The sequence below is a fragment of the Podarcis liolepis genome (genome assembly GCF_965112155.1).
Source record: "Podarcis liolepis genome assembly, chromosome: 3".
In the NCBI taxonomy this organism is placed as follows: Eukaryota; Metazoa; Chordata; class Lepidosauria; order Squamata; family Lacertidae; genus Podarcis; species Podarcis liolepis.
In genome coordinates this window covers 5,956,840-5,984,701 of record NC_139557.1, presented here as the reverse complement: position 1 = coordinate 5,984,701, position 27,862 = coordinate 5,956,840, and the positions used below count along the sequence as shown (strand labels likewise).

The 27,862-nt window shown below is 43.7% G+C and overlaps 1 protein-coding gene and 1 long non-coding RNA gene across 2 annotated transcripts; one reads left to right on the top strand and one right to left on the bottom strand.

Moving 5' to 3' along the window:
• The first annotated feature begins 490 nt into the window (after positions 1-490).
• VPS36 (vacuolar protein sorting 36 homolog) lies at positions 491-27,171 on the top strand. The gene is made up of 14 exons (XM_083495282.1): positions 491-744; positions 2,712-2,780; positions 4,246-4,316; positions 6,327-6,441; positions 6,843-6,932; positions 7,963-8,049; positions 12,660-12,692; positions 13,738-13,815; positions 17,864-17,998; positions 19,950-20,015; positions 21,514-21,578; positions 23,416-23,500; positions 25,769-25,845; positions 25,936-27,171. Exons 1-14 carry the CDS (start codon positions 649-651, stop codon positions 26,027-26,029), a joined length of 1,161 nt encoding a protein of 386 aa, XP_083351408.1. The 5' UTR covers positions 491-648; the 3' UTR covers positions 26,030-27,171.
• On the bottom strand, positions 10,070-12,653 carry LOC310703226. The gene is made up of 3 exons (XR_014524012.1): positions 12,345-12,653; positions 11,202-12,116; positions 10,070-11,003 (listed from the first exon to the last, which is right to left on the bottom strand). It is a non-coding gene; the product is annotated as an uncharacterized lncRNA (long non-coding RNA).
• Positions 27,172-27,862: the final 691 nt, after the last annotated feature.

Here is a 27,862-nt window from a genome sequence, read left to right as displayed (position 1 = left end):
ACACAATGTTAGACGATGAGCAATTAAATAGTCCCAATTAAATTCTTATCTCACTATACATAACTAAACCATTTCTCACCTTCCCACCCCTTGCCTTTTCCTGTAAGACCTATTACAGTCGTTAAGAGTCGTCAACAGGCTCTCCCAGCTATCTGCCTATCTCCCATTCCCACCATCCTTCTGAGTAACACCCCTCCCCACCTTCTCACTATATAGAAGGATCTGGCAACTTCTGTTTCAGTGTATCTGAAGAAGTGTGCATGCACACGAAAGCTCATACCAAGAACTAACTTAGTTGGTCTTTAAGGTGCTACTAGAAGGAATTTTTTATTTTGACTATGGCAGACCAACACGGCTACCTATCTACTACTGGAACCACTTTAATAGGTTATAGATGGTTTAATTAGTCAAGGGGCTGGGAGGAGGCGAATACTTTTGATTGATTGTGGAGGCGGGATGCGCGTGCGCCGTTCCCCCTCCTCCTCCTCCTCCGCCCGCCCCAAGGCGGCCTCCTCGTAGCCGCTTCGCCCGTTTCCCCGCCTCCCGCTGCCCTTCCGAAACGGGGAGGTGCCGGAGGGCGGCTCCGCCATCCCCGCCGCCTTCCTGCCGCGGGAGGGAGGGAGGGAGGCCGGCCTTGGCCTAAGCGCCATGGACCGCTTCGGCTGGACCACCGGCCTCCTGGAGATCCACGAGAACCTGGTCACGCAGCAGCGCGGTGTCCGCCTCTACGACGGCGAGGAGAAGGTCGGGGGAGCCGGCCGGGGCGCGGGGCAGGCGGGCGGGCCTGGGCTAGGCAGGCAAGGCAGGGGCGCGGGCTGGAGGAAGCAGGCAGAGCTTTCCTCCTCTAGAGGTCCTTATTGCCCTGAGGAGGATTTTTAAAAAGGAAAAAAACCTCCCGCAGAAAACCGAGGGAAGGCGCTCTGCATCTAGAAAGCTAGGGTGTCAGGGGGAGATAGGCTGCTGCTGCTGCCCCTCTCCGCTCCGTTTTCTACCTGCAGGGAGTATTTTGCCAGGCACTGTGAAATGAAATACCCCCAACAGCATTGGGTGGGGCTTGGACTGATTTCTCTTACCTGTCGCAGGTATTGGAACTGTAGATCATCCCTAGGCAAGGTGTCCAGAAGTATAGTTTTGTTTCCCCCCAATTTTTTTTATTGGTTTTCAAAAAAATATAAACAAGTAAACAAATAAACATAAATCATAACCTTATTAAAATTAACATTGTTAAGTGACTTCCTCGCTTCCCCTTGGTTGAATTTCAATGCATATCCTTTTAACGGTTTTCCAAATCATAGTTCTTATAAATTTAACTTGAATCTTTTCATTTTGAAATTAAACATATTAATTCATCACTTAACTTATATAAAATCCCAAGCCAATAAATATCTGCAAGCTATTTCCAATTAGTCAGAAGTATAGTTTTGGATTGAATGGAGCTTTGTAGTATCAGGAAGCATCAAGCAAGGTAGTGAATTTGTTGCAAGAAGGTGCGGATTGTGGTTCTCTCTCCCATTACAATACTCATTTCAGTGTCTTCCTCTACATTCCAGCTTTGTTTTTGAATCAGAGGTTTTCAATGCAACATCTTTTTAAAATTTTCATACCCGCATTTTAAGTAGGTTAGGCTTGCTAAAATATCTGGATTTTTCTGTAGCATTCATACACAGATCACATGTGGAGTTTTTTATTTTCTTTATTATCGCGCTGTAATAGCATCTCACCTTTGAAATCCGAATAAATGAAGAAAATCACACTGAAACTGTCAGAGCAAAGCAAGTCATTGAGATCCTTTGCATAGTGCATCTGGTGGTAGCCCTGTTTGGAGCAGGCTGTGAGGTCATCCTTGCCTGCCTCACTCTCCAATTCCTTTCCACAGGGCAGTTTGCACCTCTGGTTTAGAGAAAGCTTAGTCAATTGACTTAAATCCATAGTCAGGCAATGAAGGAGCAATGCAAGTGCACAAGGTCTCATCACCACACACTGCAAGTGTAACAACTGCACCAACAAGCCTGCTCTAATCTACAAAAACTTTGCCTCATTTTATTATGGATTTCACAGTATCTGTGGTTCATATGCATTGATGCTACTTCATTCTAATTCATACTGGTCTTTGTCTGGTATTCCTGGGAAATAGTACTTAAATTCCATCTTCAGCGTCAAAAGAAGCACCTCTCATTTTGCTACAGGAAGTGACAGATTATAGGTGACCTGATGGCTGACCTGAATTTCAGATTGCTCATGCTTGCTTCAACCAGTTCTGCCTACCTGCACAATCTAGAAGGAGCTGAAGCAAAAGCTGATAATTGAAATTTCAAATGGAGAAGGGCCATGGTTCAGTGGTAGAGCAATCTGCATTGCATACAGAAGGCTCTAAGCCTGATCCCTGATATCTGCTGGTACCCCCTGCAAAGCTGCCAGTCAGTGCTGACATGGTATAAGGCATTTTCCTGTATTCCTATGCTTTGGTTTAGCATAAGAACACTTGGAAAGTTTATCTCTCCCTGTGTGCCCACCAAAACTGCTTTAGAAGTTCATCAAGCCCTCTAGATTTGAGGGGGGAGTAGAGGGAGAAGCCCACTGTAAGAACATATGCCCTGCTCACTCAAGGTGTTTAGTAGTATCCAGCAAGTACTCTGCATGGTTTTTAAATTATGTATTGGGCAAAAACTGGATGAGACTTAGATGAACTGAAATATATCTTCCTTACTCAGGTAAAGTTTGATACGGGCATATTGCTTCTGAGTACGCACAGATTGATCTGGAGAGATCAGAAAAATCATGTAAGTTTCAGCACTCTGGTATGTCTGTAATTTCCATATAATATGCAAAATAACAGTAAAGTTAATTTGCCTGTGATGGTTGTGTGAGCAAACTGTCTCCCCTAAACAAACCATGTGCCGTAAGAACCCACATTGGAACACGCCCTGGTTATGGCCTGCAGTATGTTTTGGAGCAAGACATAGCACAAATCTGGGCTCAGACATAGTGCTAAGCCCAAACATTGGCTATATTTCCTTTGCTGTCTCTGCAGCAGAACCTGGGGGTGAGCGAAGTGGCTGCTATTACTGAAGGAGAACCAACACACTTGCCTGCTCATCCTAAACCATAATTTGACTTGGCATTACATGTAAAGCAACTCAATTTAGGGTTTAGACAACATGCTGCATTCTGATTAATCAAAAATGAAAGCGAAAATTTCTGATCTCCTTGCAGCCTCTCTAAAGGAGAAGGGAGGGTTTGGTGTGTGTGCAAGCCCAAGGGGAGGTTTATTATTGTTTTCAGCATGCGACTGGTTAGGTGTGTGGGACATGATTTAGAGAATTGTGAGTTAGCAGCCTTGCCTCTTCACAGGGTTTTACTGTCTTTAGCCAATCTCCTACTACCATAACTATAATTCAAACAAAAACAAAAACCCCTCCGTTTAAAAGGCCATAGATTAATTTTATTCTTTGCTAATTAAACAATTAGTTTCAAGAATAAAAATTCACAAGGATTACAACTTTGGAAATGATGAAATAAAATAGATCTATGTAATCTGAGGTACAGAGATTTAAACTGGAGATGTTAATAAGCCCAAAATGTTTGCAGTTACAGCACCGAAAACAGTAAAAAGCAGTTTATACTTGCAGGATAGCTTAGGCAAAAAAATGGGTCATTTTGAGCAATGTGTTGCTGTTGTTACCGTATTTTTCGCCCTATAGGGCGCACCGCCCCTAGGACGCACCTAGTTTTTTGGGGGGGCGGGGGAAATAAAGAAAAATTTTTATTCCCCCCCCCCCCAGGCACGGGGCTGGCGCAGGGGAAGCCTGGGGCTGCAGGCAGCTCTGCGCAGCGCTCCAGAGCCTGGCGTGACCTCGCACTGGGCTCCCGAGGGCTGCGCAGAGCTTCCTAAAGCCTGGAGAGTGAGAGGGGTCGGTGCGCACTGACCCCTCTCGCTTTCCAGGCTTCAGCGAAAGCCTGCATTCGCCCCATAGGACGTACACACATTTCCCCTCCATTTTTGGAGGGGAAAAAGTGCGTCCTATAGGGCGAAAAATACGGTATTTCATATCCATGGGAGCTTTTTTCTCCACACACCTGTGTATGAGAGTAGCAAGAATGGTCTAGAATGGCAAGAATTCTACACATGAAATGCTTCAGTGCAGAACTTAGTGCAAAAACAATGCCGTGATTCCACAGTCTTAAAATAAGAGCAGGATTCAATTAAAATGTCTTTGTTTTTATTCTCTCTATTGCTACTTTTAGGACTGTTGTATGGCTATTCCTCTTTCCCAAATTATCTTCATTGAAGAACAAGCAGCCGGGATAGGAAAAAGGTAGTACTGTGAGTTTGTAGCAAAATCTGTGATGTTGGGGACAGTCGCTTCCCTGGGTTATTTGGAATATTCAGTATTTCACAAGCACCCGATCCATAATGCATCCTTATTTTCCTTTCTCAGAACTTTATTCAAGGATGAGTGGGGTTCTAGGCAGTGGCGCCCTCCCTGTGGAATAAAGGGCTGCCTTCAGATGTCTATGGAAAGTCATATAATTGTTTATCTCCTTGACATCTGATGGGAGAGCATTCCACATGACAGGCACTACTACCGAGAAGGCTCTCGGCCTGGTTCCCTGTAACTTCACTTCTCTCAATTAGGGAACCGCCAGAAGGACCTTGGAGCTGGACCTCAGTGTCTGGGCTGAACGATGCGGGTGGAGACACTGCTGTTCTAATTTGTTCTACGATACATGTAACCCACCTTGGGTCTGCTTGTGAAGGGTGGATTTATCAGCTGTAGCCTCTAGTAGTGCTGACTACTTTGTCCAGCGAGCTTGGCATGTTTGTCTTCCATGAGCATTGCAGCTTTTCCATTAGTGGCCGTAAAGGTAAAGGGACCCCTGACCATTAAGTCCAGTTGCGGACGACTCTGGGGTTGTGTGCTCATCTCACTTTATTGGACGAGGGAGCCAGCGTTTGTCTGCAGACAGCTACCAGGTCATGTGGCCAGCATGACTAAGCCACTTCTGGCGAACCAGAGCAAAACGCTGTTTACCTTCCCGCTGGAGCGGTACCTATTTATCTACTTGCGCTATGACGTGCTTTTGAACTGCTAGGTTGGCAGGAGCAGGGACCGAGCAACGGGAGCTCACCCCGTCGCGGGGATTCGAACTGCCGACCTTCTGATCGGCAAGCCCTATGCTCTGTGGTTTAGACCACAGCACCACCCGCGTCCCACTGGCCATCAAAGCATCTTGTAAAAAATACTATCATTTACCTATGCACAGTGTGAAAAGCAGTGACAGTGCGCAGCTGCTGCACTGCCCTCCGAGTTGTGATGGTACAGTAATACCTCGGGTTGAAGTAGCTTCGGGATGAATATTTTTGGGTTGCGCTCTGCAGCGACCCAGAAGTAATAGAGCGTGTTACTTCCAGGTTTCACCGCTTGCAGAGACGCTCAAAATGACGTCATGCGCAGAAGCAGTGAAACACCGCACGCGCAGTCACATGTTACGTTCACTTCAGGATGTGAACGGGGCTCTGGAACGGATCCTGTTCGCATCCAGAGGTACCACTGTACTGCTGCTTGTTGGAACCAGGTAGGGCAGGGCAGAGGAAGCACTCGCTCGGTGGCAGCAGCGGGTACAGCTACATGCACACTTTTGCTCCGCTGCCATCCCAGCACATCTGTCATCAGCGCCATACCCCTCTCCATCCCTGTTCCAGAAGGTAGGAGGGCTGCCACTGGCAGAGGCTGCTGCGCTTAACCTCATGGGTATGTTTAGCCTGGTGAAGAGGAGACTGAGAGACGATACGATAGCAATGTTCAGATATCTAAAGGGCTGCCATATGGAGGATTGGAGGAAGCTCCAGAGGCTAGGACCCAAACCAATGGATTCAAGTTATAAGAAAGGAGATGTTTGATAGTGGAATGGACTCCCATGAGAGGCGATGGACTTCCTTGGCTATCTGCCATGTATGCTTAAATTGGGATTCCTTCATTGTAGGGGGTTGGACTAGATGACCCTAAGGGTCCCATCCAACTCTGCAATTCTATAAGTTCCTTTTTGTCTGCCTTGAATCTCCTATTACATAGAGAGAGATGAAATATTCTGAAAACTATTTCTGAAATATTCTGAAAACTAAAATTCTTAACAGCTGAATGAATTCTTGAAAGTTTATAAGAAACATGTTATATTACATTCCACCAGCTATATTTTTAGCCTGTGATGAAAGACTACATAAAACTTTAAAAATCTACTTTTGTTAATATTTAGGAAGCGGCCTTGCTTTTTTATAACTACAGGTCACATAAAGATTTTCTCTCTTCCTCTTCCCATCTCTTCAGTGCGAAAATAGTGGTTCATCTTCATCCAGTACCTTCCAACAAGGAGCCTGGCCCTTTCCAGAGTAGTAAATACTCATATATCAAACTTTCTTTCAAAGAACATGGACAGATTGAGGTATATATGTATTTTTAGCCTGATGGGGGTGAGGTGATATTGGGATGGGTTTTATAAATTTCATTTGTGTAAAGATAAAGCCTGGGAACTCTCAGCATGGTTAAAATGAAATTTATGCAAGACTTGAATGGGTAAAAACATTAAATCATTATACGGGTATTACTGTTTATTACTATTGTGTCTTGCTTGTAACATGCTGGTATGGACTGCTAAACTTTTGAGATCTGTAAAGATAAGTGATGCAGTAAAACTCAGTCCGTTACATATTTGTAGCTTTGAGAAATTGCTTTTATGAAATTGCTTTTATTTAGAAAATACTAACTATATTTAAATCAATTTCAGTGCAGCCTTGGAATTAACCTCTCTCCTTTCCTCCTTTCTTTTTTTAAACCTCTGCACAGTTCTACAGAAGGCTATCAGAAGAAATGACTCAGCGGAGGTGGGAGAATATGCCAGCTTCTCAGACCATTGATGTTACCAGAGGCTCACAGGTGTTTATGCAGTTTCTGATTATTGGCCCTCTGCTTTCAAATAAGCATTTCAATAAGTATTATTTTTCCTTTACGCAGCTGTTTTATTATGTAACACTCTCCCCCCCCACCCCACAATGTTAATTAAAATTGGCTATTTTTGACAGGTAATGTAATTTGAAAACATGAAGCTGATTATATACAGTGGTACCTCGGGTTAAGTACCGTATTTTTTGCACCATAACACTCACTTTTTTCCTCCTAGAAAATAAGGGGAAATGTCTGTGCGTGTTATGAAGCGAATGCCTACGGGTGGCGGGGGGGATCTGCTGCAGTCGTGAGCAGAGGATCCATGGTTCCCCTTCCTTTCCTCCTTCGTGGTTACAAAACATGGATCCACATGTTGCATTGGGCTACTCCAAACTCACTGTCAGATCACATGTCTGTGGCCACAGCATGAACCACAAAAATAATATATCCACTATTTCGTTTAGAATATTTTTTTCCTTGTTTTCCTCCTCTAAAAACTACATGCGTGTTATGGTCTGGTGCGTGTTATAGAGCGAAAAATACGGTACTTAATTCGTTCTGGAGGTCCGTTCTTAACCTGAAGCACCACTTTATCTAATGGGGCCTCCTGCTGCTGCCGCGCCGCTGGAGCACGATTTCTGTTCTCATCCTGAATCAAAGTTCTTAACCCGAGGTACTATTTCTGGGTTAGCGGAGTCTGTAACCTGAAGCGTATGTAACCTGAAGCGTATGTAACCCGAGGTACCACTGTAGTTGCATTTAGACATAGCTCTAAATGAGGTGCACTAAATGTGCGACCCAACGGCCTGTCTCAGGCCACAGAATATTTAGGGGGCCCAACCCCTCCTTGAAATTTTTTTGCGGGGGGGGGGCTTGCACTCCCCTGGATGGCGCCCCTGCTTGTTTCTAAATACACCCCATGTCCCTGATCTCACAGATGTTATAAGGCAGCCACAGGCCAAAAGGAGGGAACTCTAAGCACTTCCTTCATAACCCTTTTGTTGATGTATTTTTTTTCCAGACAGGGAGAATAAGAGCTGCAGGAATTGTAGGTATTGAGAGAAAATTAGAAGAAAGAAGAAAAGAGATGGATAAAAACATTTCCGAGGTTAGTAATATTGGAATTTCAGATTTTTTTGGATAACTCTTTGAGTCGTTGGAAGCTGCTGATAGGGAGAGTCTGTAAATATAGTTGGATCATAGTCATTGTGTTTGGGAGCCAGGTGTGTTATATATTTAAAAATATATAATTTTTAAATAGGACCGGTGCTTACGGGCTTTTGCAAAGGATGTATCCCCCCTATACAAATACAGTTATTGCACTTCTTATGTGGCTGTTGCACAAGATATAGGTGCCTTATCATGAAGTGAATGCTTCTTTTGTGGAAAAATTATTTTCCTCCCGTGCTTGCATAGCGTAATTTGTTATTTGGGAAAGTTAAGTTAACATTTGTTTATGTTGTCTGTTGTTGCTTCAGTTTTCTGTGCACTGCTTAGAGATAGTTTTAATAAATTAAGCAGTATAGAAATTATATGGTCAAATAATTAAAAATACCACTCCTCCTCTAGCCAGTGCATCAGTTGCAATAGTGAGAGCTGCGTGCAACATACCTGTATAAGCGACACATATAAATGCCTGTGGTGTAACTCTGTGTCTTTCACACCACTTTAAAATGTTCTATATTTCAGAGCAGAGCCTTCCAAACTTTTCATGTTGATTGACACACTTTTTAGACATTCATCATTTCACAACACAGTACAGTGGTACCTCGGGTTAAGTACTTAATTCGTTCCGGAGGTCCATTCTTAACCTGAAACTGTTCTTAACCTGAAGCACCACTTTAGCTAATGGGGCCTCCTGCTGCCGCCACGCTGCCGGAGCACGATTTCTGTTCTCATCACGAAGCAAAGTTCTTAACCCGAGGTACTATTTCTGGGTTAGCGGAGTCTGTAACCTGAAGCGTATGTAACCTGAAGCGTATGTAACCCGAGGTACCACTGTAATTTAGTTTTACTAATCCCTTTCCAGCCCCAGAAGGAATGCAAAGGAGCATTTGTGCAACACACCTACACACTGCGGCCGGCACACTAACGTGTCACAAATCACAGTGTGCCTTTGCACATAAGTCTGTGGGTTGGGCTAGTCTGATGTGAGAGAGTGAGATAATCTGTTAAGAGGAGTCAGTCAAACAGTTGAGATAATCAGTCAGAAGGTATTAGGAAGGTATAGGCCGGTAAAGAAACTAAGGTTAATAAACTGACAAGAAAATTATCTGAGAAACCGTAAACTTGTTAATGCTTATAAAATAAACTTGTTTATTTGGTTTAATTTTAACAACTGTCTGGACTCAGTGTGTACCCAAGAGTAACGGGTTGGTGGCAGCGGGGAAGCGAGCACAGTGGTGGCGCAGGGATCAATAGACCGTCAAACGTCCGGGGACTCTGTGTTTTAGAAATCTGCACTGTCTTGCTGTTTTGCTCCTTGAGTTTTGTGCCTTCCAGCCTCAGCATCGCAGGGCGTATTTCCAGTGTTAATTTTTATAAAGAGTCAAACCTATATAGCAGGCATAGGCAAACTCGGCCGTCCAGATGTTTTGAGACTACAGTTCCCATCATCCCTGACCACTGGTCCTGTTAGCTAGGGATGATGGGAGTTGTAGTCCCAAAACATGTGGACAGCCGAGTTTGCCTATCCCTGCTATATAGCAATCCTTTCCTCCTCCATTGCTTTGGACAAAGGTATTGCCATGATATCACTGGATCAGGCCTGGCTGACTCAAAACATTGTACACAGAGAAAAATGCAGGCTTTTCCAATTGTCCGAAGAGACCTCAAAGCATTTTCTAAGGGTTAGAAAAACAAAGATCCGTTTAAGGCCATATGAATGCAGCCTAGCTAGTGGCAAGGGGCAGAAGGAAGAAGGGGGATTGGGAATTCTATAAACACGAGGGTTTATCTTTCCTAATAATTTGCTTCCTGGTATTTGTAACAGCTTGTTTTTGTTTATCACTTCTGGCTACTGTGTTTTTTGTTTCTGGTGGTAGAATTTCCTTGTTTTTAGAACAAGAAGATCATACCCACATCATTGCCACTCCTTATTGTTTACTGCAACAAATTGATCTCTGTCGTTTTTATAAGGATTTACTTACTCTCCTCTTTTTACAACTGGCACATACAAATTTAGGGTGGAGCTGAACAATATAGGAGCCCCTTGTTTCCTGCTGGTCTTCCTCCACCCCATGTAGTAAAAGAGGTTGCATTATAGGACGGTGTGTTGCTGTTCATTTTCCACCACCTTCCCGCTACACTTCACCCCATGAAGTAGATTGGGAAAGGGTCATCTTATACAGCACAATGACTATTTATTTATTTATTTCCAAGCATTTCTGTGTTGATTAATATTTCAACGGTCTCTAAGCAGACATGCGGCATGTTCTCTTTAACTGTGTGGTGGGGACGCAGGTGGCGCTGTGGGTTAAACCACAGAGCCTAGGACTTGCCGATCAGAAGGTCAGCGGTTCGAATCCCCGCGACAGGGTGAGCTCCCGTTGCTCGGTCCCTGCTCCTGCCAACCTAGCAGTTCGAAAGCACGTCAAAGTGCAAGTAGATAAATAGGTACCGCTCCGGCGGGAAGGTAAACGGCGTTTCCGTGCGCTGCTCTGGTTTGCCAGAAGCGGCTTAGTCATGCTGGCCACATGACCCAGAAGCTGTATGCTGGCTCCCTCGGCCAGTAAAGCGAGATGAGCGCCACAACCCCAGAGTCAGTCACGACTGGAGCTAATGGTCAGGGGTCCCTTTACCTTTACCTTTACCTATCAGGGAGGGCTGGTGGAGGAAGAGCCATGAGGCTACTGTTTGCAACCGAAGCAGCCAATTTTCTTGTGCCACCAGTAGAAAATCCGCCTTGTATGCAGAAGATTCTAGCTACAGTGGTGCCTCGCAAGACGAAAAGAATCCGTTCTGTGATTCTCTTCGTCTAGCGGTTTTTTTCGTCTTGCAAAGCAAGCCCATTGAAGGATTAGCATTATTAGCGGCTTTTAGCTGCTTTTAGCGGCTTATCTGCTGATCGGATCAGCTGATTAGCGGCTTAGAAAAGGGGGGGAAGGGGGAAAAAACCAGCAGGAACTCGCAAGTCATTGTCGTCTTGCGAAGCAAGCCCATAGGAGATTCGTTTTGCGAAGCACCTCCAAAATGGAAAACTCTTTTGTCTAGCGAGTTTTCCGTCTTGCGAGGCATTCGTCTTGCGGGGCACCACTGTACAATAACCTGCAGCTGCCGGTAGAGCTGGGAGACAGCCCTGTTTGAAATCCAGAAGAGTTTGCCTGTCAGGGTAGACAATACTAAACAAGATAGACCAATGTTCTGACTCAGTATGAGGTGATTTTCTGTGCCCCCGTGTTGTTCTCTTCCACTCTGTTTATCAGAGGATAAAAGAAATCAAACTGTGGATGTTGAAAACATAGGGAAATCTGCTTTGCACTTATCAATCAGTGTATTTCAGAACTTGTGCCCTGCGTTACAAAATGGGTTTCCTGCACCTGCTGGTTGCTGCTGATAAAAATTCATTCCCTTAGTTCTTTGTTTTTCTGAGGAAATTCCTGTTAGGTGTGTGCACATTCTCCTTTGTACTTGGGCGTGAATCCATTAGACAGGGGAAGAATTATTTACAGCATGCCCTTTATTTATCTAGATCTGTTTTTCTCTCTTTGCTGGCTTGTTTTTCTGCATGTTACTGACAACATGCATAAGATACTAAAGGTCTGATCATTTCCATTAGGTTAGAATAGTGAATTTGGTAACTAATTGGGGAGGCAATGTTGGATGCAATAATGTCTTGTTAAATGCTAAATGCTTCCAGATTTTGATGAGATGTCAGGTTTATGTTTGCAGTTCATGGTTTTAAATTGTTTGCAATACTTGTGCTGGCTTTAGCTGTTTTGATTTCCCCCCCAATTAGTTTTAGTGCTGTTTATTATGTTGTTTCATATTGTATTTTTAATGGTCTGCAAACTGCCCAGAGAACTCCAGTTAAATGGGTGGTGTACATCTGTAATTATTTAATACATTTCTAACCTGCCTTTTCTTCAGGGAACTCATAGATGGCATATGTGGTACTTTCCTTTTTTAATTAGCCTTGCCTATGAATATTTAAATATAAGTACAAGCTTTTGAAATCTGAGTACAGTGGTACCTCAGGTTACATATGCTTCAGGTTACAGACTCCGCTAACCCAGAAATAGTACCTCGGGTTAAGAACTTTGCTTCAGGATGAGAACAGAAATTGTGCTCCGGCAGCGCAGTGGCAGCGGGAGGCCCTATTAGCTAAAGTGGTGCTTCAGGTTAAGAACAGTTTCAGGTTAAGAATGGACCTCCAGAACGAATCAAATACTTAACCCGAGGTACCACTGTATTAAAGGTCATTTACTGCCAACCCTTGACTTAAAATGACCCCACCCTCTTATCTGGAAGGTGAGGACCTCTTAACGCACAGAGTGCTATTCATACAGAAACAGTCTGCTCAGCTTACAAAGCACAGGGCTAGAATTTTCTTAATTACAGTTTTAAAGCACATGGTCTTATAATGCTAGAAACTAATTATTTCCAGGGCTTTGATTTTGGAGGGAAGGCAGCGGTGGAAGAAATATTTCAATGATGCAATGAGTCTTGTCTTTCTAGAAGTGAGGAACACATTACCAAGTGTGTGTCTGATTATTGCAGGCTTTTGAAGACCTCAGCAAGCTAATGGAAAAGGTAAAGTATCACTTTTTACCTCTCTGAATTTAAATTGGCTAGGCCCCATCCAGAGAACCATGAGTAAGCAGAATGTTGAGCATGCCCTGCTGAATGTCGCAGGTAACAGGTGACGGTGTCTGAAGGATCCGCTTCTAAGTGGGTAAGAAGCAGGGGTGTGTGGCTCAGACTCCAGCCCATCCCAAAGCAAATCATCTTGGAGGAAGTCATGATTGAATCTTCTTGCACTAATGATTAGCATTACATTTGTGAGAGAAGGAACGCTCAGATTGAGTCCAGAAGCTCCCTTTCCCTAGCTAATAGTTGGGGTACAGTGGTGCCTCGCAAGACGGAATTAATTCGTTCTGCGAGTTTTTTCGTCTTGCGAGTTTTTTCGTCTTGCGAAGCACCACTGTCTTCAAATCACCAAAGTCTTCAGAAACCTCAAAAAAGGCTACCACACCGCGTGCTAAGAGTTGCTCCTCGAAGTCAAGTCACAACTGCACCTCTTCAAGCAACTCACCCTGGGTATTAACGGTTTTAAGAAAAAGGAAACAAACTTGCAAGACGTTTTCGTTTTTCGTCTTGCGAAGCAAGCCCATAGGGAAATTGGTCTTGCGAAGCAACTCAAAAAACGAAAAACTCTTTCGTCTTGCGAGTTTTTCGTCTTGCGAGGCATTCGTCTTGCGAGGTACCACTGTACTTCCAGTCTGTCTGTTTATTGAGCATTCATCCTGATTTATTTGCAGAGAGATTGGATGTTATGTCAAAGGAAGTGTTCCTTCACGTGTTCCAGTGCGTTTCCTTATGGCAAAAAAACCCAACATTTTGGAGAAGTGGGTTTGTTGGCAAGACTACCCAATCGAATCTAATTGTGCAGCCAGCCTGAATTGGTTAGGTTGTGACTGAATCCTACCTGAAATTAGCCACCGTCTGGAAGTGGCCTTGATTAAATCTGCAAATGTCCTGCTTGGAGCCCCTCAAAGCTTGATTCTGCATCAGAGGCTCATGGCAAAGCGTTCTGTCTTCAACAGCTGTGTCTTGTCTCTCTGTTGTGTCTTAATAGGCAAAGGAAATGGTGGAACTGTCCAAATCGATTGCTAACAAGATCAAAGAAAAGCAAGGTGACATCACGGAAGATGAGGTCAGTTAATATTTTAATGCGCTAGACGCCAACGCGCTCTGAGAAACATGGACTTAAGCTGCCATGATAATATACCGTATTTTTTGCTCTATAAGACTCATTTTTCCCTCCTAAAAAGTAAGGGGAAATGTGTGTGCGTCCTATGGAGTGAATGCAGGCTGCGCAGCTATCACAGAAGCCAGAACAACAAGAGGGATTGCTGCTTTCACTGCGCAGCGATCCCTCTTGCTGTTCTGGCTTCTGAGATCCAGAATATTTTTTTTCTTGTTTCCCTCCTCCAAAAACTAGGTGCGTCGTGTGGTCTGCTGCGTCTTATACAGCGAAAAATATGGTATATAATGCTGCCAAACTCTGAATTGGTAATATGGCATAACAAATGCTGGTGATCTATGAAACTTCACCCGCAGTGCTTTGCCTCATCCATGCCCACAACCTCGCCTGTAGTTGAAAATAAGCATGCACATGTACCTGCAGTCTTCTCTCGCTCACTCACAATAATGCTGGTATTGATGCTTAATTTATTGGCTGTTTCCCGAATATGGAATAGTCTCATGAGAAATCTGTCCCAGCTGGCTGAGGGTCTTCCTTGCAAGTAGATTGATTTCCAGGAGAGCAGTCTTCTGTAGGTGAGGAAAAGGTGACTTGGCAATCCATGGCAGCGTCTTTCCTACTTGGGGAATGCTGTCAACATCCACTTCTCCTGCATGCTGAGTCCTGGCCATTTCCTACACCCAAGCCTTTCTTCTCTTGGCCTCCTAAAAATATCACCTGTTCTTTGCTGGGCAAGGGATATGATAGGTGGGCAAGGGGTATGATAGGTGCATTTCGTTTTCTTTGGGGAATTTTAAGAGTGAACTTGAGCGGAGATGGGGGATATAGCACAGGTCATAATTTTGGCAGACCTATGACTCCTCAGTTACCGTAAATTTCGCTCCAAAACACGCACTTTTTTGCTCCGAGAAAGTAAGGGAAAATGCCTGTGCGTGTTAAGGAGCGAATGCACGGATCAGAGCCATGGCTGCCGTCAGTCAGGCAAAGCGGGAGCCACTTACACGCTCTACGAGGCTCTCACTTTGCTTTCTTTAAAGCGACCTGGAGCCAGGAAGGAGGGAGGGAAGGAGAGCCATAGCAGCAAAGCCGGCAGCAGCCGCTTACACGGGAGGGAGAGACGCTTGCAAAGGTCTGCGCGCTCTCTAAACAGAGCAATGAGGCTGCAGAGAGACGGCAGGAAAGATAAAATTTAAGCAACCAGCAGCAAAATAAAACCAACCTCTAGCTCTGAGCCACGCAGTGAAAACCAGGAAGTAAAAAAAAAAGGCTGGGGAGGGCATGAGGGAGAGGGGAAAACTTCGCAAATCCCCCGCGTCTCAGCTGATCGGCTGGGATGGAGCAGCTTGTTTTCAGGCAGGATAGATTTGAGCATTGTCTGGGTCCTAGTGCCCCTACCGCTTTTTTGTGCTCCATTCTATTGCTGCTGCTGGTGGCTGCTTACCATTCAGGCTGCAAGGAGGAGCACTTTTACACAGCTAATGGCAAATCCCCTGCAATCCCAAGTCCTCCTCACTTGCTCAAATCTATTCCGCCTCAAAACAAGGAGCGGAAGGAAAAGGCTGCAAACTGTTAAATGGAAAAAAAAACCCAGGCACAGGGCAAATACCTTAAGTATACCTTTAAAGCAACAGTGCTCTTTCCCTCCCTCCTCCCCGCGGAAAAGCTCCTTGTCCCTTGAGTTCTTTTCCTTCCCTCCCCACTTAAAATGTGGTTACAAAGCACGGATCCACATGGATCCTCAGGATTTTTGCATTGGGCTACCCCAAACTCACTGTCAGATCACATGTCTGTGGCCACAGCATGAACCATAAAAATCATACATCCACTGTTTCATTTAGAATATTTTTTCCTCGTTTTCCTCCTCTAAAAACTACATGCGTGTTATGGTCAGATGCGTGTTATAGAGCGAAAAATACGGTATCTCCCTGTTGAAGTACATTAGGAACTTCCTAGTACTTCTGGTTTGAAGCTCAACATCAAAAAAACGAAGATCATGGCCACTGGTCCCATCACCTCCTGGCAAATAGAAGGGGAAGAAATGGAGGCAGTGAGAGATTTTACTTTCTTGGGCTCCATGATGACTGCAGATGGTGACAGCTGGCGGAGACTCTTGAGAGTCCCATAGACTGCAAGAAGATCAAACCAATCCATTCTTAAAGAAATCAGCCCTGAGTGCTCACTGGAAGGACAGATCCTGAAGCTGAGGCTCCAATATGTTGGCAATCTCATGAGAAGAGAAGACTCTCTGGAAAAGACCCTGATGTTGGGAAAGATGGAGGGCACAAGGAGAAGGGGACGACAGAGGACGAGAGGGTTGGACAGTGTTCTCGAAGCTACCAGCATGAGTTTGACCAAACTGCTGGAGGCCGTAGAAGACAGGAGTGCCTGGCGTGCTCTGGTCCATGGGGTCACGAAGAGTCGGACAAGACTAAACGATTAAACAACAACAACAGTACTTCTAGAACTTCCGTCCTAGGGAATGAAACGACTCCCATACGAGGAAAGGTTGCAACATTTGGTGTTGTTGTTTTAGTTTAGAGAAAAGGCAAGTAAGAAGCAACAGGACTAAACTGCATAACATGATGCATGATACAGAGAAAGGGGATAAAGATAAGTTCCCCCACCCCACCTCATAACACTGGAACTTAGGAACATCTGGTGAAGCTGAATGTTGAAAGATTCAGGTTGGGCAAACTGCCCACAGGAGGAAGTGATGGCTGGCCACCAACCTGGATGGCTTTGAAAGAGGATTAGACAAATGTGGAGGATGAGGCTGTTGGCTGCGTTCTGTGTCCACCACCAGAAGCAGTGTGCTTCGCTGGAAACCACAGGAGAGGAGGGTTGCTGCTGGACCTGCTTGCATGCTTCCCATAGGCATCTCTGCTTAAGCAACAGGACTCCTCCCTTCTACCTTGTGTGAGCCTTGCACATCCTAAATCGGCTCCAGAGGGTTGAGAGAACCCCTAGAACAGATTTTGGGTGCATGCGGTACGCGGAGAGGGGGTTAAACTTCCATTGTGCAAGGAGGAATCCTTGCTCTGATGGAATGTTTGCCGTACTGCTATGCTGAATTCGACCCTACAAGAACAGGACGCTGGGCTGGATGGGGCACTGGCCTGGACCAGCAGGCGCTTCCTTATGTTCGTTCATCTATCTGGGATGTATCTGTTTGTTAAGAATATGGCATCTTTTTTTTGGTATAAGTTTTATTGAAAAGTTAAACAAAACATATTATCCCAAAACATGTCATCCTTAATTCCCCTCCCCCATTTTGTTGCGTCTTCAAATACTTTGTAAAGGGTTCCCATTCATCTTTGAAGTCACAATTATCCTTGTCCCGTAGCTTATGTGTCAATTTTGCCGATTCTGTATAGTCCATCAGTTTCTCTTGCCATGATTCTTTTGTTTGAATTTCTTCAGTCTTCCATCCTTGTGCTATCAGGATTCTCGCAGCCGTTGTTGCATACATGAAGATGTTTTTCAGCTTTTTTGGCAGGTCTTTCCCTACGATCCCTAACAAAAATGCTTCAGGTTTTTAAACAAATGTTAGATGGAACATTTTCTTCAATTCATTGTATATTATTTCCTTTTTTTTTTTTTTAATTACCTTACAATCCCACCACATATGATAAAATGTTCCCTCCTTTTCCTTACACTTCCAACATATATTTGAACTAGCTTTGTACATTTCCCCTAACTGCACTGGTGTCATATACCATCTGTACATCAACTTCATATAATTCTCCTTCAACAGGGAACAGTCTGTCAATTTTAAATCAGTTTTCCATAATTTTTCCCAACCTTCCATCATGATGTTGTGCCCTACAACTTGTGCCCATTGAATCATAACTGATTTTACCTCTTCATCTTTCATCTCCCATTCTAATAGTATGCTGTATGCGGCCTTCAGTAATTTCACTTTCCCTTCAATCACTTCCAAAGAATATGGCATCTTAATCCGCATTGTTCTTCCTCCCGCTCTCTCCTATTTCCACAGACAATCAGGTTTAAATCATACCTGCTGAGCATGGGCATAGCTAATCCAGTCACCAGGGAAACACATGGATCTGGAACACATTTCCATATGCAACTGGCAAAGCAATTAGCTGGCATTTTACAGGCACCTTTAGAGGTAAGGCACTTGAGAATCTTAATTTATTTCATATTTACAATGCATATTTTATATTTCTGTGCATATTTACTTTGGTCTAAGTATGTAGGCATAGGGTTGTAGCCATAACACACTTGATCAAAATTATGTCCAGTTAGTAGATTAATCAGGGGCACATTTTAAATCTTTGGGGAATTAAAAGGACTGTGTTAGAAGGGCACTCTAGTAGGCAACTCACACGCACATCCAGTTTTAAAAAATAACACAAAACAAAGTTGGCTTTCTTTTAGTTAGCATTCCAAACTAGCAGATCTTGCATTTCACAATGAAATTTCCACAACTTTTTTTAGCAGTAAGAGCCACAGGCAACAGAGGCTGACAATGCATAGAAGCAGACATTTATGTGCTGTGCTGTGCGTGCAATTTCTCAGCCTCATCTAACATGATTGTGCATGCACAGCCTTATTTTAAAAAATAAAAATCCACCTCATCAGCTGTTTTGAGAGGAGGAATGAGGGATGGAAACAGTCCCATTTCCTCACCATATGGTGATCAAAAGGAGTTCAGGTTTTTAAAAGTAGGGGCTGAGCACATGTAGCCCTGGCGTCTCTGTACATGCTCTGTTGGATCAGAACTATTGCTAATATGCTTCTTTAAAATGTGGACTTTCTTCAGTGGTGATACTCCTTTGTGAGCAGTTTTAAACAATAGGTGCCACAGTATAATTTTTCAATCCAGTGATAAAGATGTATAATGGATATTGAAGGAGAACTGGGAAATTGCTCAGAAGCTACATTATTTGCCTCTGTTACCACTGCCGAGTACACAGGAGATCCACACTGGCAGTGTTTGTACATCCCCTTAAATCATGGTAAGCTTAACTATGGCTGAAAGGGGAACATGCATTGTGCTGTTGCACAGGGTGAAAAATCACAGGAACTTCACTCCTCCCCTCCTTCTACCATGCTGCTGGGATCTAAGCCATGATTTGGTTTTGTCCAAACCCGGGCTCCTAGCTTGGCTTTCTCCAAACAAACCACAAGTTGTAACCAAGATTCTTGACTTAACATCCATCATTTGTTTAGGGAAAGCTAACCACAAATCTGGGTTTGGATGTGATGCTTAGCGGCACAGCAGCAGCAAGAAGGAGCAAAGCACCTCTGATTTTTCACTCCATGCACATTGGCTTAACTGTTGTTTGAAAGTAAGATACGAAGCAGACCCTTGAATCATTGGAGCAGTGTCAAATAGAAAAAGAAGATGACCTTTTAGAAACTACTGACAAATTTCCAGGACTATGTTTACTGCAGCTTCTGTGCCATTTGCATTTCCCAGATACAGTGGTACCTCGGGTTAAGTACTTAACTCTTTTGGAGGTCTGTTCTTAACCTGAAACTGTTCTTAACCTGAAGCACCACTTTAGCTAATGGGGCCTCCTGCTGCCGCCGCACCACCAGAGCATGATTTCTGTTCTCATCCTGAAGCAAAGTTCTCAACCTGAAGCACTATTTCTGGGTTAGCGGAGTCTGTAACCTGAAGCATGTGTAATAATAATAATAATTATTATTATTTCATTTTATTATTATTTATTTGTACCCCGCCCATCTGGCTGGGTTTCCCAAGCCAATCTGGGCGGCTTCCACAGAGACCAAAAATACACTAAAATGAAACCTGAAGTGTATGTACTAATAATAATAATAATAATAATAATAATAATAATAATAATAATAATAATAATTTATTATTTGTACCCCGCCCATCTGGCTGGGTTTCCCCAGCCACCCTGGGCGGCTTCCACAGAGACCAAAAATACACTAAAATGTAACCTGAGGCGTATGTAACCCGAGGTACCACTGTATGTTTTCTGCTTGGGCATGTTGATGTTGTCAACTAGCCCATCATAACTTCTTAGAGACAGCAGGCTGGAGGTTCTAAATTGGTTCTCTCTTACCAACTGATATTGTGTCCACAGGAGCGGGGAGGAATAATGTCACTCACAGAGGTTTACTGCTTGGTGAATCGTGCTCGAGGCTTGGAGGTGAGGAACAATGACCTTGTTGCATTTCCTCAAAAGTTGGCTTGATCAACTTAATGCTTCTCCAAGTAGCCAAAACTGAAATGATGTTGTTTCTGTAGGGGATGGGGAAATATTTCTTCCCTTTGGTGTCTAGCTGTTCCCCTTTTCTTTAAAAGAACATTATAAAAATAGTGCTAACAAGATAGGATAATTTTCCAGAGTAAATTCCATCCAATAATGTGCTACAGAACAATGAAGTGGGGATGTCTTGAAGGCATTAAGGCGGGGGCGGGCGTACCTTTGACCTTCCAGATGTTTTTGGACTCCAGCTCCCATCAGCTCTAGCCAGGATGGCTAATGATCAGGGATTATGGGAGTTCCAGCAACATCTGGAGTTCGACTGGACCTTGCATTGAGTTCCCAAGATTCCTTGGTGAAGCATTGGACAGTTTTTAGTATTTTTGAAATAAAACGAAGGCTTGTAAAATACCTGAAGCGCAGTTACGTTCTGAGGGCATGGAGATGGATGTCAATAATTTTTTTAAAATATGTGGAGCGAGTGAGCAAAACAGATTGGGAAGAGAAGATTTAAAAGTTTTGCTATTCAAATAGCTGAAGCCTGTTGCATGAGAGCTTTATTTCTTGCAGACTGACTAGCAAGCAAGTGCCAAAAGGAATACTTTCTGAATTGCACAGATGTCTTGCATTGCAGAGCAGCCAGATAAGTCCACAGAGAGCAAGAGCAGTCTATTCCAACTATTATGCATTTCAGATTACGAGATCTACAAGACTAGCACATAATACGCAACTTGGCTTGAAACATAAGCTAAAAAGCATTCAGTGTGTTCTGCCATCACTGCACTAAAACTTTAATTTCCTTAGCAAAGTATGTGTGTGGGTTTCTTTGATTCGAGCTCAACAGAATGGTGACTGTTTAGGTCAGTAGTGAGGAACATGTGGCCCTTCAGGTCCTGTTGGACTACAATTCCCATCATCCCTATCTGTTGGCCGTGTTTACTAGAAGCAATGGGTGTTGTAGTTTAGCAGCGTTTGGAGGGTCACGGGTTTCCCATGCTTGGTGTGTGCTATGAGGTCACTGGTATTTGTCATGTTACAGAATGCCAGCAAAAGATTGAAACCAAATAAATGTGTGTTTCAAATTATTAGGAGCCTTTGTCCTATGAGACTGCTATACTCCTTTCCCTAATGTGTAGTTTGACTCGGAGACAATTCCTATGACTGTATTTTCAGGTGTAAATATCCACATGGGTAACGTATGAACCACTCCTACATGTGTGGTTACCTTCATTATTTCTTGGAATTAAATATTCTTGTTTGAAGGAGGAGTATGGATTGTTAATACATGTAAGCACTATTCATATTTGAATTGACACTGATGTATTTTACTGCTTCTGTATTCACACCACAATGCAGGGGGGGGGGAGTGTTCTATGAGGCAGTTGTGAGAATAAGACACGCTTGCAATGTGATTAACGTAACTGAGTTCTCACCCCCTTAGCTGCTCTCGCCTGAAGATCTAGTAAATGCGTGTAAGATGTTGGAAGCACTAAAATTACCTCTCAGGTGAGAATCCTTTAGAATTTAATTCTAACTCATCTTTTCCCCTCCCCTGTCCCCCAGAAATGGTATGATGGGGCTTGTTCCCCCATCCTCCTTCCAATATGCAGACTTTAGAACCAAGAAGTAGCACGAAGCAACCAGGCACATGGCTTCAGTTATGCTATCTTCTGTCAAATGCCCACTTAAGGTTTGGTGTTTGCCTCGTCCTTACCAACTGATTTTTTGAAAAACCCGGCAGGTGTATGTCAGCTGTAGTTGTCAAGTGGTATAGGCGCATATCTACATTTCTGAAGGTCATGGTGTTTCTTCTTGCCACCTGATGATGGTGGTGGTGATGATGATGATGATGATGATAGATTTATACCCCGCCCATCTGACTGGGTTTCCCCAACCACTCTGAGCGGCTCCCGGCAAAATACAGTGGTACCTTGGTTTGCATACATCTTGGTTTGCATACGTTTTGGATTACAAACATGTCAAACCCGGAAGCGCGTGTCCCGGTTTGCAACCTTTTTTTGGATTACAACCCTTTTTTGGGGGGGGTTTACGAACAATTTTGGGGGGGAGCCCCATTGGTGAAAGCGCGCCTTGGGTTACCACCTGTTTTGGTTTACAAACGGACCTCCGGAATGGATTATGGTTGTAAACCAAGGTACCACTGTAGTAAAAACACGATGAAACATCAAACATTAAAAGCTTCCCTAAACAGGGCTGCCTTCAGATGTCTTCTAAAGGTCAGATAGTTCTTTATTTCCTTGACATCTGATGAGAGGGCATTCCGCAGGGCAGGTGCCACTACCAAGAAGCCCCTATTTAGCAGTGAATGGGGACCTGATTCAAAGAAATACAGTGGTACCCCGGGTTACATACGCTTCAGGTTACAGACTCCGCTAACCCAGAAATATTACCTCGGGTTAAGAACTTTGCTTCAGGATGAGAACAGAAATCGTGCTCCAGCGGCGCAGCAGCAGCAGGAGGCCCCATTAGCTAAAGTGGTGCTTCAGGTTAAGAACAGTTTCAGGTTAAGAACGGACCTCTGGAACGAATTAAGTACTTAACCCGAGGTACCACTGTAGTTGAAAGCGCTGCTTCCTTGCGTACTCAGGATTGCAGAAACCACACCAGGCTAGAGAATCAGTTCTTTACTACCTTGCTCTTATATCTTTTAAACAGTATCCTGAGGAAGGGAGTGGGTCTCATCCACACTGTACATTTAAAGCACATTACGTCCCCCAAAGAATCTGTAATTTTTAAGGGTGCTGGGAATTGAAGGAATGTGAGTGGTAAACTACGGTGGTGGTGGTGGTGGTTTATTAAATTTCTTTACTTCCCTTCATCTGAAGATCACAGTTTACAGCTCCCAGCATTCTTTGGGGGGGGGGGAGCAGTGTGCTTCAAATGTATTGTGTTGATGTGACTGGAGGAGCTAGTTTCAGGTGGGGGGGGATCTGGAATAAAAGTCCTCACGGCTCTTTGTGCTATGGGGACAGATGGGGCAAGGAGTCTTAGGAGGCCTCCTTAAGCCACAGGATGGTGAAAGGAAGTAGGACAATGAAAAGCAGGATGGAGATATGAAGAAGAAAAGGAAAAAACAGAATTGAAACTGTGCGCCTTTTGAAAGAAAGGAAGTTGGCAAGATTGTGGAGAAACCTGCCCGTTGAAAATTCTTCTTTCTTTACCTCCTTGTGACCTAGAAATGCTATGGACAAGAAGGGCCCATAAAGCACTGGGCAGAGTCGTAAATGGGACTAAATTTTACTTATCAATTTGAGCTAATCAACCAATTCTTTGGCTACAGGCTTCTAGTTATGGTTTGTATTTTTCCTCGTCTCGAGTTTAGGCTGCGTATATTTGACAGCGGCGTTATGGTGATTGAGCTTCAGTCCCACAATGAAGAGGAGATGGTGGCTTCTGCCTTAGAGACAGTATGTAAACGCTTTATTTTCTCAAGCAGTCTGTTAAAGAAACAGTGATGCTTTCTGTTGTTGTCGCCAAGCTTCAAATCTATGTCCTGTTTCCTTTTGTAAATCACAAATCACCCACACGTTTTTACATGTCAGAAGAATAGACACCCACCTGCTTCAAGCTCAGCGTAGCTGGATACAGTCAAAACAGATCTTTTGTCTCTGTATTCCCATTGCCTGACTTTTATGCAAAAGATGGGTAATTTTCTGCAGTATTCATCCCTTGTTCCTGATGTGTATTTTGCTCCAGGAGGCTTAGTTTGGTCAGAATCAAGCATACACTTCCAGATACATTTGCTAGATACATTTGTTGCTGTTTAGTCGTTTAGTCATGTCCGACTCTTCGTGACCCCATGGACCAGAGCACACCAGGCACTCCTGTCTTCCACTGCCTCCCGCAGTTTGGTCAAACTCATGCTGGTAGCTTCGAGAACACTGTCCAACCCTCTCGTCCTCTGTCGTCCCCTTCTCCTTGTGCCCTCCGTCTTTCCCAACATCAGGGTCTTTTCCAGAGAGTCTTCTCTTCTCATGAGATTGCCAACATATTGGAGCCTCAGCTTCAGGATCTGTCCTTCCAGTGAGCACTCAGGGCTGATTTCTTTAAGAATGGATCGGTTTGATCTTCTTGCAGTCTATGGGACTCTCAAGAGTCTCCGCCAGCACCATAATTCAAAAGCATCAATTCTTCGGCCTTCTTTATGGTCCAGCTCTCACTTCCATACATCACTACTGGGAAAACCATAGCTTTAACTATACAGACCTTTGTTGACAAGGTGATGTCCCTTCTAGATACATTACTGTTGGTTAATGAGCCACCATAGCTGCCAGAGGGCTGTGAAAATTTGTGTCTCCATGACTCGTCTCCCCATGTACTGTATGAAACCAAAGAGGCACATTGTTTACCAGATGTGAATCCCCCCCCCAGCTGTCCTACCCTACTAAACTGTGTTGATCCTGCCCCTCCAACCTCCATCTCTGCTCCCTTTCCCAGCCAGACAGCTGCCAAAAGGGGCAAGAGACTGCAAAGCCCCCTTTCATGTCAACCCCTACGTTGAGCCGGAGTTGGACAGGATGGCCTCCCAATACCCTTGCCGGTTCTGTGATTCTGGTGTCAAAACAAGTGTGCCCGTGCATATAAAGCGTATAGGATACGGTACATGTGTTCCCACCCTGCAGCCATGACCGCTTGTACATCTTTGCTGGTGGAACGGCTCTGCAAGCATACTGAGAACGTTCTGCCGGGATATCTGTTGCAGAAGCAGGCTATCCTGCCTTTCTCCAGTGTTGTAGGGCTTCTGCTGAATTCCACGAACTTTCAGCAGCAGATTTCCAGTACAGGTTTTTACCCGAAGTTTCTTAAATCCTAACTAAATGTTTGCTAAGCAGGAAAAGCCTGGTATTTGACCTGCAGGTTAGGGACGCATGCCTACTTCAAAGGACTTCCTGTTACTGGAGTGGAGGGGCGGGACCGAAAAAAATGACCGCTGCTTCACAAGTTGTGAAGACGAATTGTTCCATCACATTTTCTGTAAAGAGCTATGGCTCGTTGTATATGAGATTATCCTACCTTTCATCTTGCCACAAACCCGAGAAGTGGGTTAAGGTGAGAGATGGTGACTTTCTCAGGGCCACAAAGAGATCATCATAGCCAAACAAGGATTTGAATCCAGGGCTCCATAATCAAAATCCAGCACTCGTCATTCCTTTGTCATTTAGCAGATACTAAATTGCAAAACCAGGCACAGTGTTCCTTATAACGTGTGAGATCTGTATCTGTCTTTGGGACAGTGTATAATTGGAACCACAGTTGTACTGGATCACCATACCATGGATGCACAGTTTACACTTATTTTAAAAGGGAGAGAGAGAGACCATAATGACTCTTACATATTACAGATTACATGCCATGAACAGACCTCTCTACCTGTTGAAGTGTGTGTGCATGTGTATGTATAATTGTCTTAAGGATAAATTTGTGAGGTTGCAAAACTGTTGTGTCAGTCACATCTTTTGAAACACGATGAAAAGAAAGCATTTAAGCTATGTCTACTCCTTGGTGATTTTTGTAGGGATGATCAATCCAATTAACACATTAATAACTAATAGTATTTGAACTTCAATGAACATTAAATTAACACAAAATGTTATGTAAATAAGTTTACAAATGGTATGTTGGCCACTGTGGAATTACCCATGCAAAGCTTTTATTTTATAATTTTTGTCCTCTAGGTCTCTGAAAAGGGATCTCTTACAGCAGAAGAGTTTGCAAAGCTCGTGGGAATGTCTGTACTTTTAGCTAAAGAAAGGTAAGCAAATAAACAACAAATTTTCCTTCATTTTTAATACCTCAAGACATCTATTAAAAATAACACAAGTACTTCTTTTTCTTTTTCTAGGCTGCTTCTAGCTGAAAAGATGGGCCAACTTTGCAGAGATGATTCTGTAGAAGGCTTGAGATTCTACCCAAATTTATTTCTCACACAGAGTTAATGATAGGTTAGCTCTCTCTTCCCCTCCGTTCAAATATGCTTGCCACATGTAGGCTGGACCAAAAGATGCCAAATGATCTACCTTGTGCCCAGCTGACCTTGTGATGGTGCACAAACATTTCCTGAGGTGGCGGTGGGCCCTATGTGGAAAGAGGAAGAAAGGGGAACATAAAAGTGTGCATAAATTATGTTACGTTACAACTGTGTGCAGGTCGTGTGGGATAATTAATGCAGAGGACTAATGTGAAACTTTTTTCTTAAGAAGACAGATTTGATACACTAGAAATATTGTGCTGTTAAATTACAGAGGAAGGCAGTTAAGTGATTCAGGAAAGGTGGGGATGTTATTGTGACCTACTTGCAAGAGTAGACAGAGCACAAAGCGTGCTGTTTGCTTAGTACATTTTCCCCTATTCCATTTTGACTATGAACTTTGTATCTACAACTCCAAAGCAATTATGTTTTCGGTAGTGTTAGAAGAAGATCACTGGTGTGAACGAAACACGATTCAGAGCGTGTTTGCCCTTTCCAGTTACTACTGAATAATTCAATTTGAAAGTGCCTACATTTCAGGGGGGAAATCTTCCTGGGTATGTTTGCCTATAAACTTTCTTCAGAGGAAGGATTAATCTGTATTATAAAAAACGTAGACACCAGCATGTTGCTTTGTGCTGAATGTTAAGACAATAAGCATTGTGAACTCAGATTTCCTTCCTTTCATTCTTTGATTCTCAACTCCATGATGTTGCTATTTTTGTCTTCTTTTGCCTAGCTATGAGGAATTCTGCCAGCTATTCTGAGAGCTTTTCTGCCAGCTGCCTTTTTTAAATACTCTTTCTTTAAAAATCCAGTCATTCATTTGAGCACCAATTCTCTATCAGGGTGGAAGTTATCACTGCGTCTATGAAAGACAAACCCATTTTAATAGGGATAATTCCTTAGCGTCATATGTGATGTGTTCTTACACCATTATGCTGTTTTACCAAATACCAGTAATCCTATTGGAGTTGTGTGTTTGCTTTGTGTTCTGGAAGATGTGTCATTATAATGTCTGATATGAAGAGATATTTTAGGTACAGCTGCAATATTTAGTTTATTAATTGGCTAGATTGGCTGATTAAAAACCTTTTGATCAACTAAAAAGTTGTCTCATATTAATTTATCAACAGAAAAGAGTCCCCAGAAAAACTGTGGTTGCAAGTCACGGGGAATTTCTTCCTCCACTCTCCAAGCAGGAATGTGTCACTTAAAACATACGCTGTCATTTGTCCTGTGGCACCAACTGGGATGGGGCAGGGATAACAGGATCTCTGAGAGGGAAATTCCCATAGTAGACAAGGAGTCAGCTGGCCAGCTGAACCAGAGGCAGAATAATAATCAGGGGGTTGAACTCTGCCCCCAGTCACTAAGGACACGCTACTGTTTGCACTAGTGTAAATAGAGCACACACTTTCATCTTCTCATCCGGAACAAGAACCATATAAATGACTGATCCCACCACTCCTTAAAAGTTAAGCAGGAGGGGGCGTGTCAAGTGTTGGGACAACATCTTAGTTACTCTTTCATCATGTACCTTAGAGCTCTGTTGTAGGCTTATGAATCATGTCCCCTGTAAAGTAAAAGGTAAAGGACCTCTGTGCGGTTAAGTCCAGCCAAAGGCAACATGGGTCGGCGCTCATCTGACTTGAAGCCAAGGGAGCCGGCGTTGGTCCACAGACAGCTTTCCATGTCCCCTGTACCTTGAGCTAATGCCTAGACCGTGTGCTGATGTCTTCAAGAAAACACTTGGTTTTCCTGGAACTAAGAGTCAGAGTACCGTGTCCCGAGAGTAGGA

Excerpts from the sequence above, each read along its gene's own strand:
- VPS36 (XM_083495282.1), top strand. The coding sequence starts at position 649 with ATGGACCGCTTCGGCTGGACCACCGGCCTCCTGGAGATCCACGAGAAC. Across the intron at positions 2,781-4,245 it reads GGAGAGATCAGAAAAATCAT|GACTGTTGTATGGCTATTCC; the intron begins GTAAGTTTCAGC and ends TGCTACTTTTAG. Across the intron at positions 4,317-6,326 it reads GCAGCCGGGATAGGAAAAAG|TGCGAAAATAGTGGTTCATC; the intron begins GTAGTACTGTGA and ends CCATCTCTTCAG.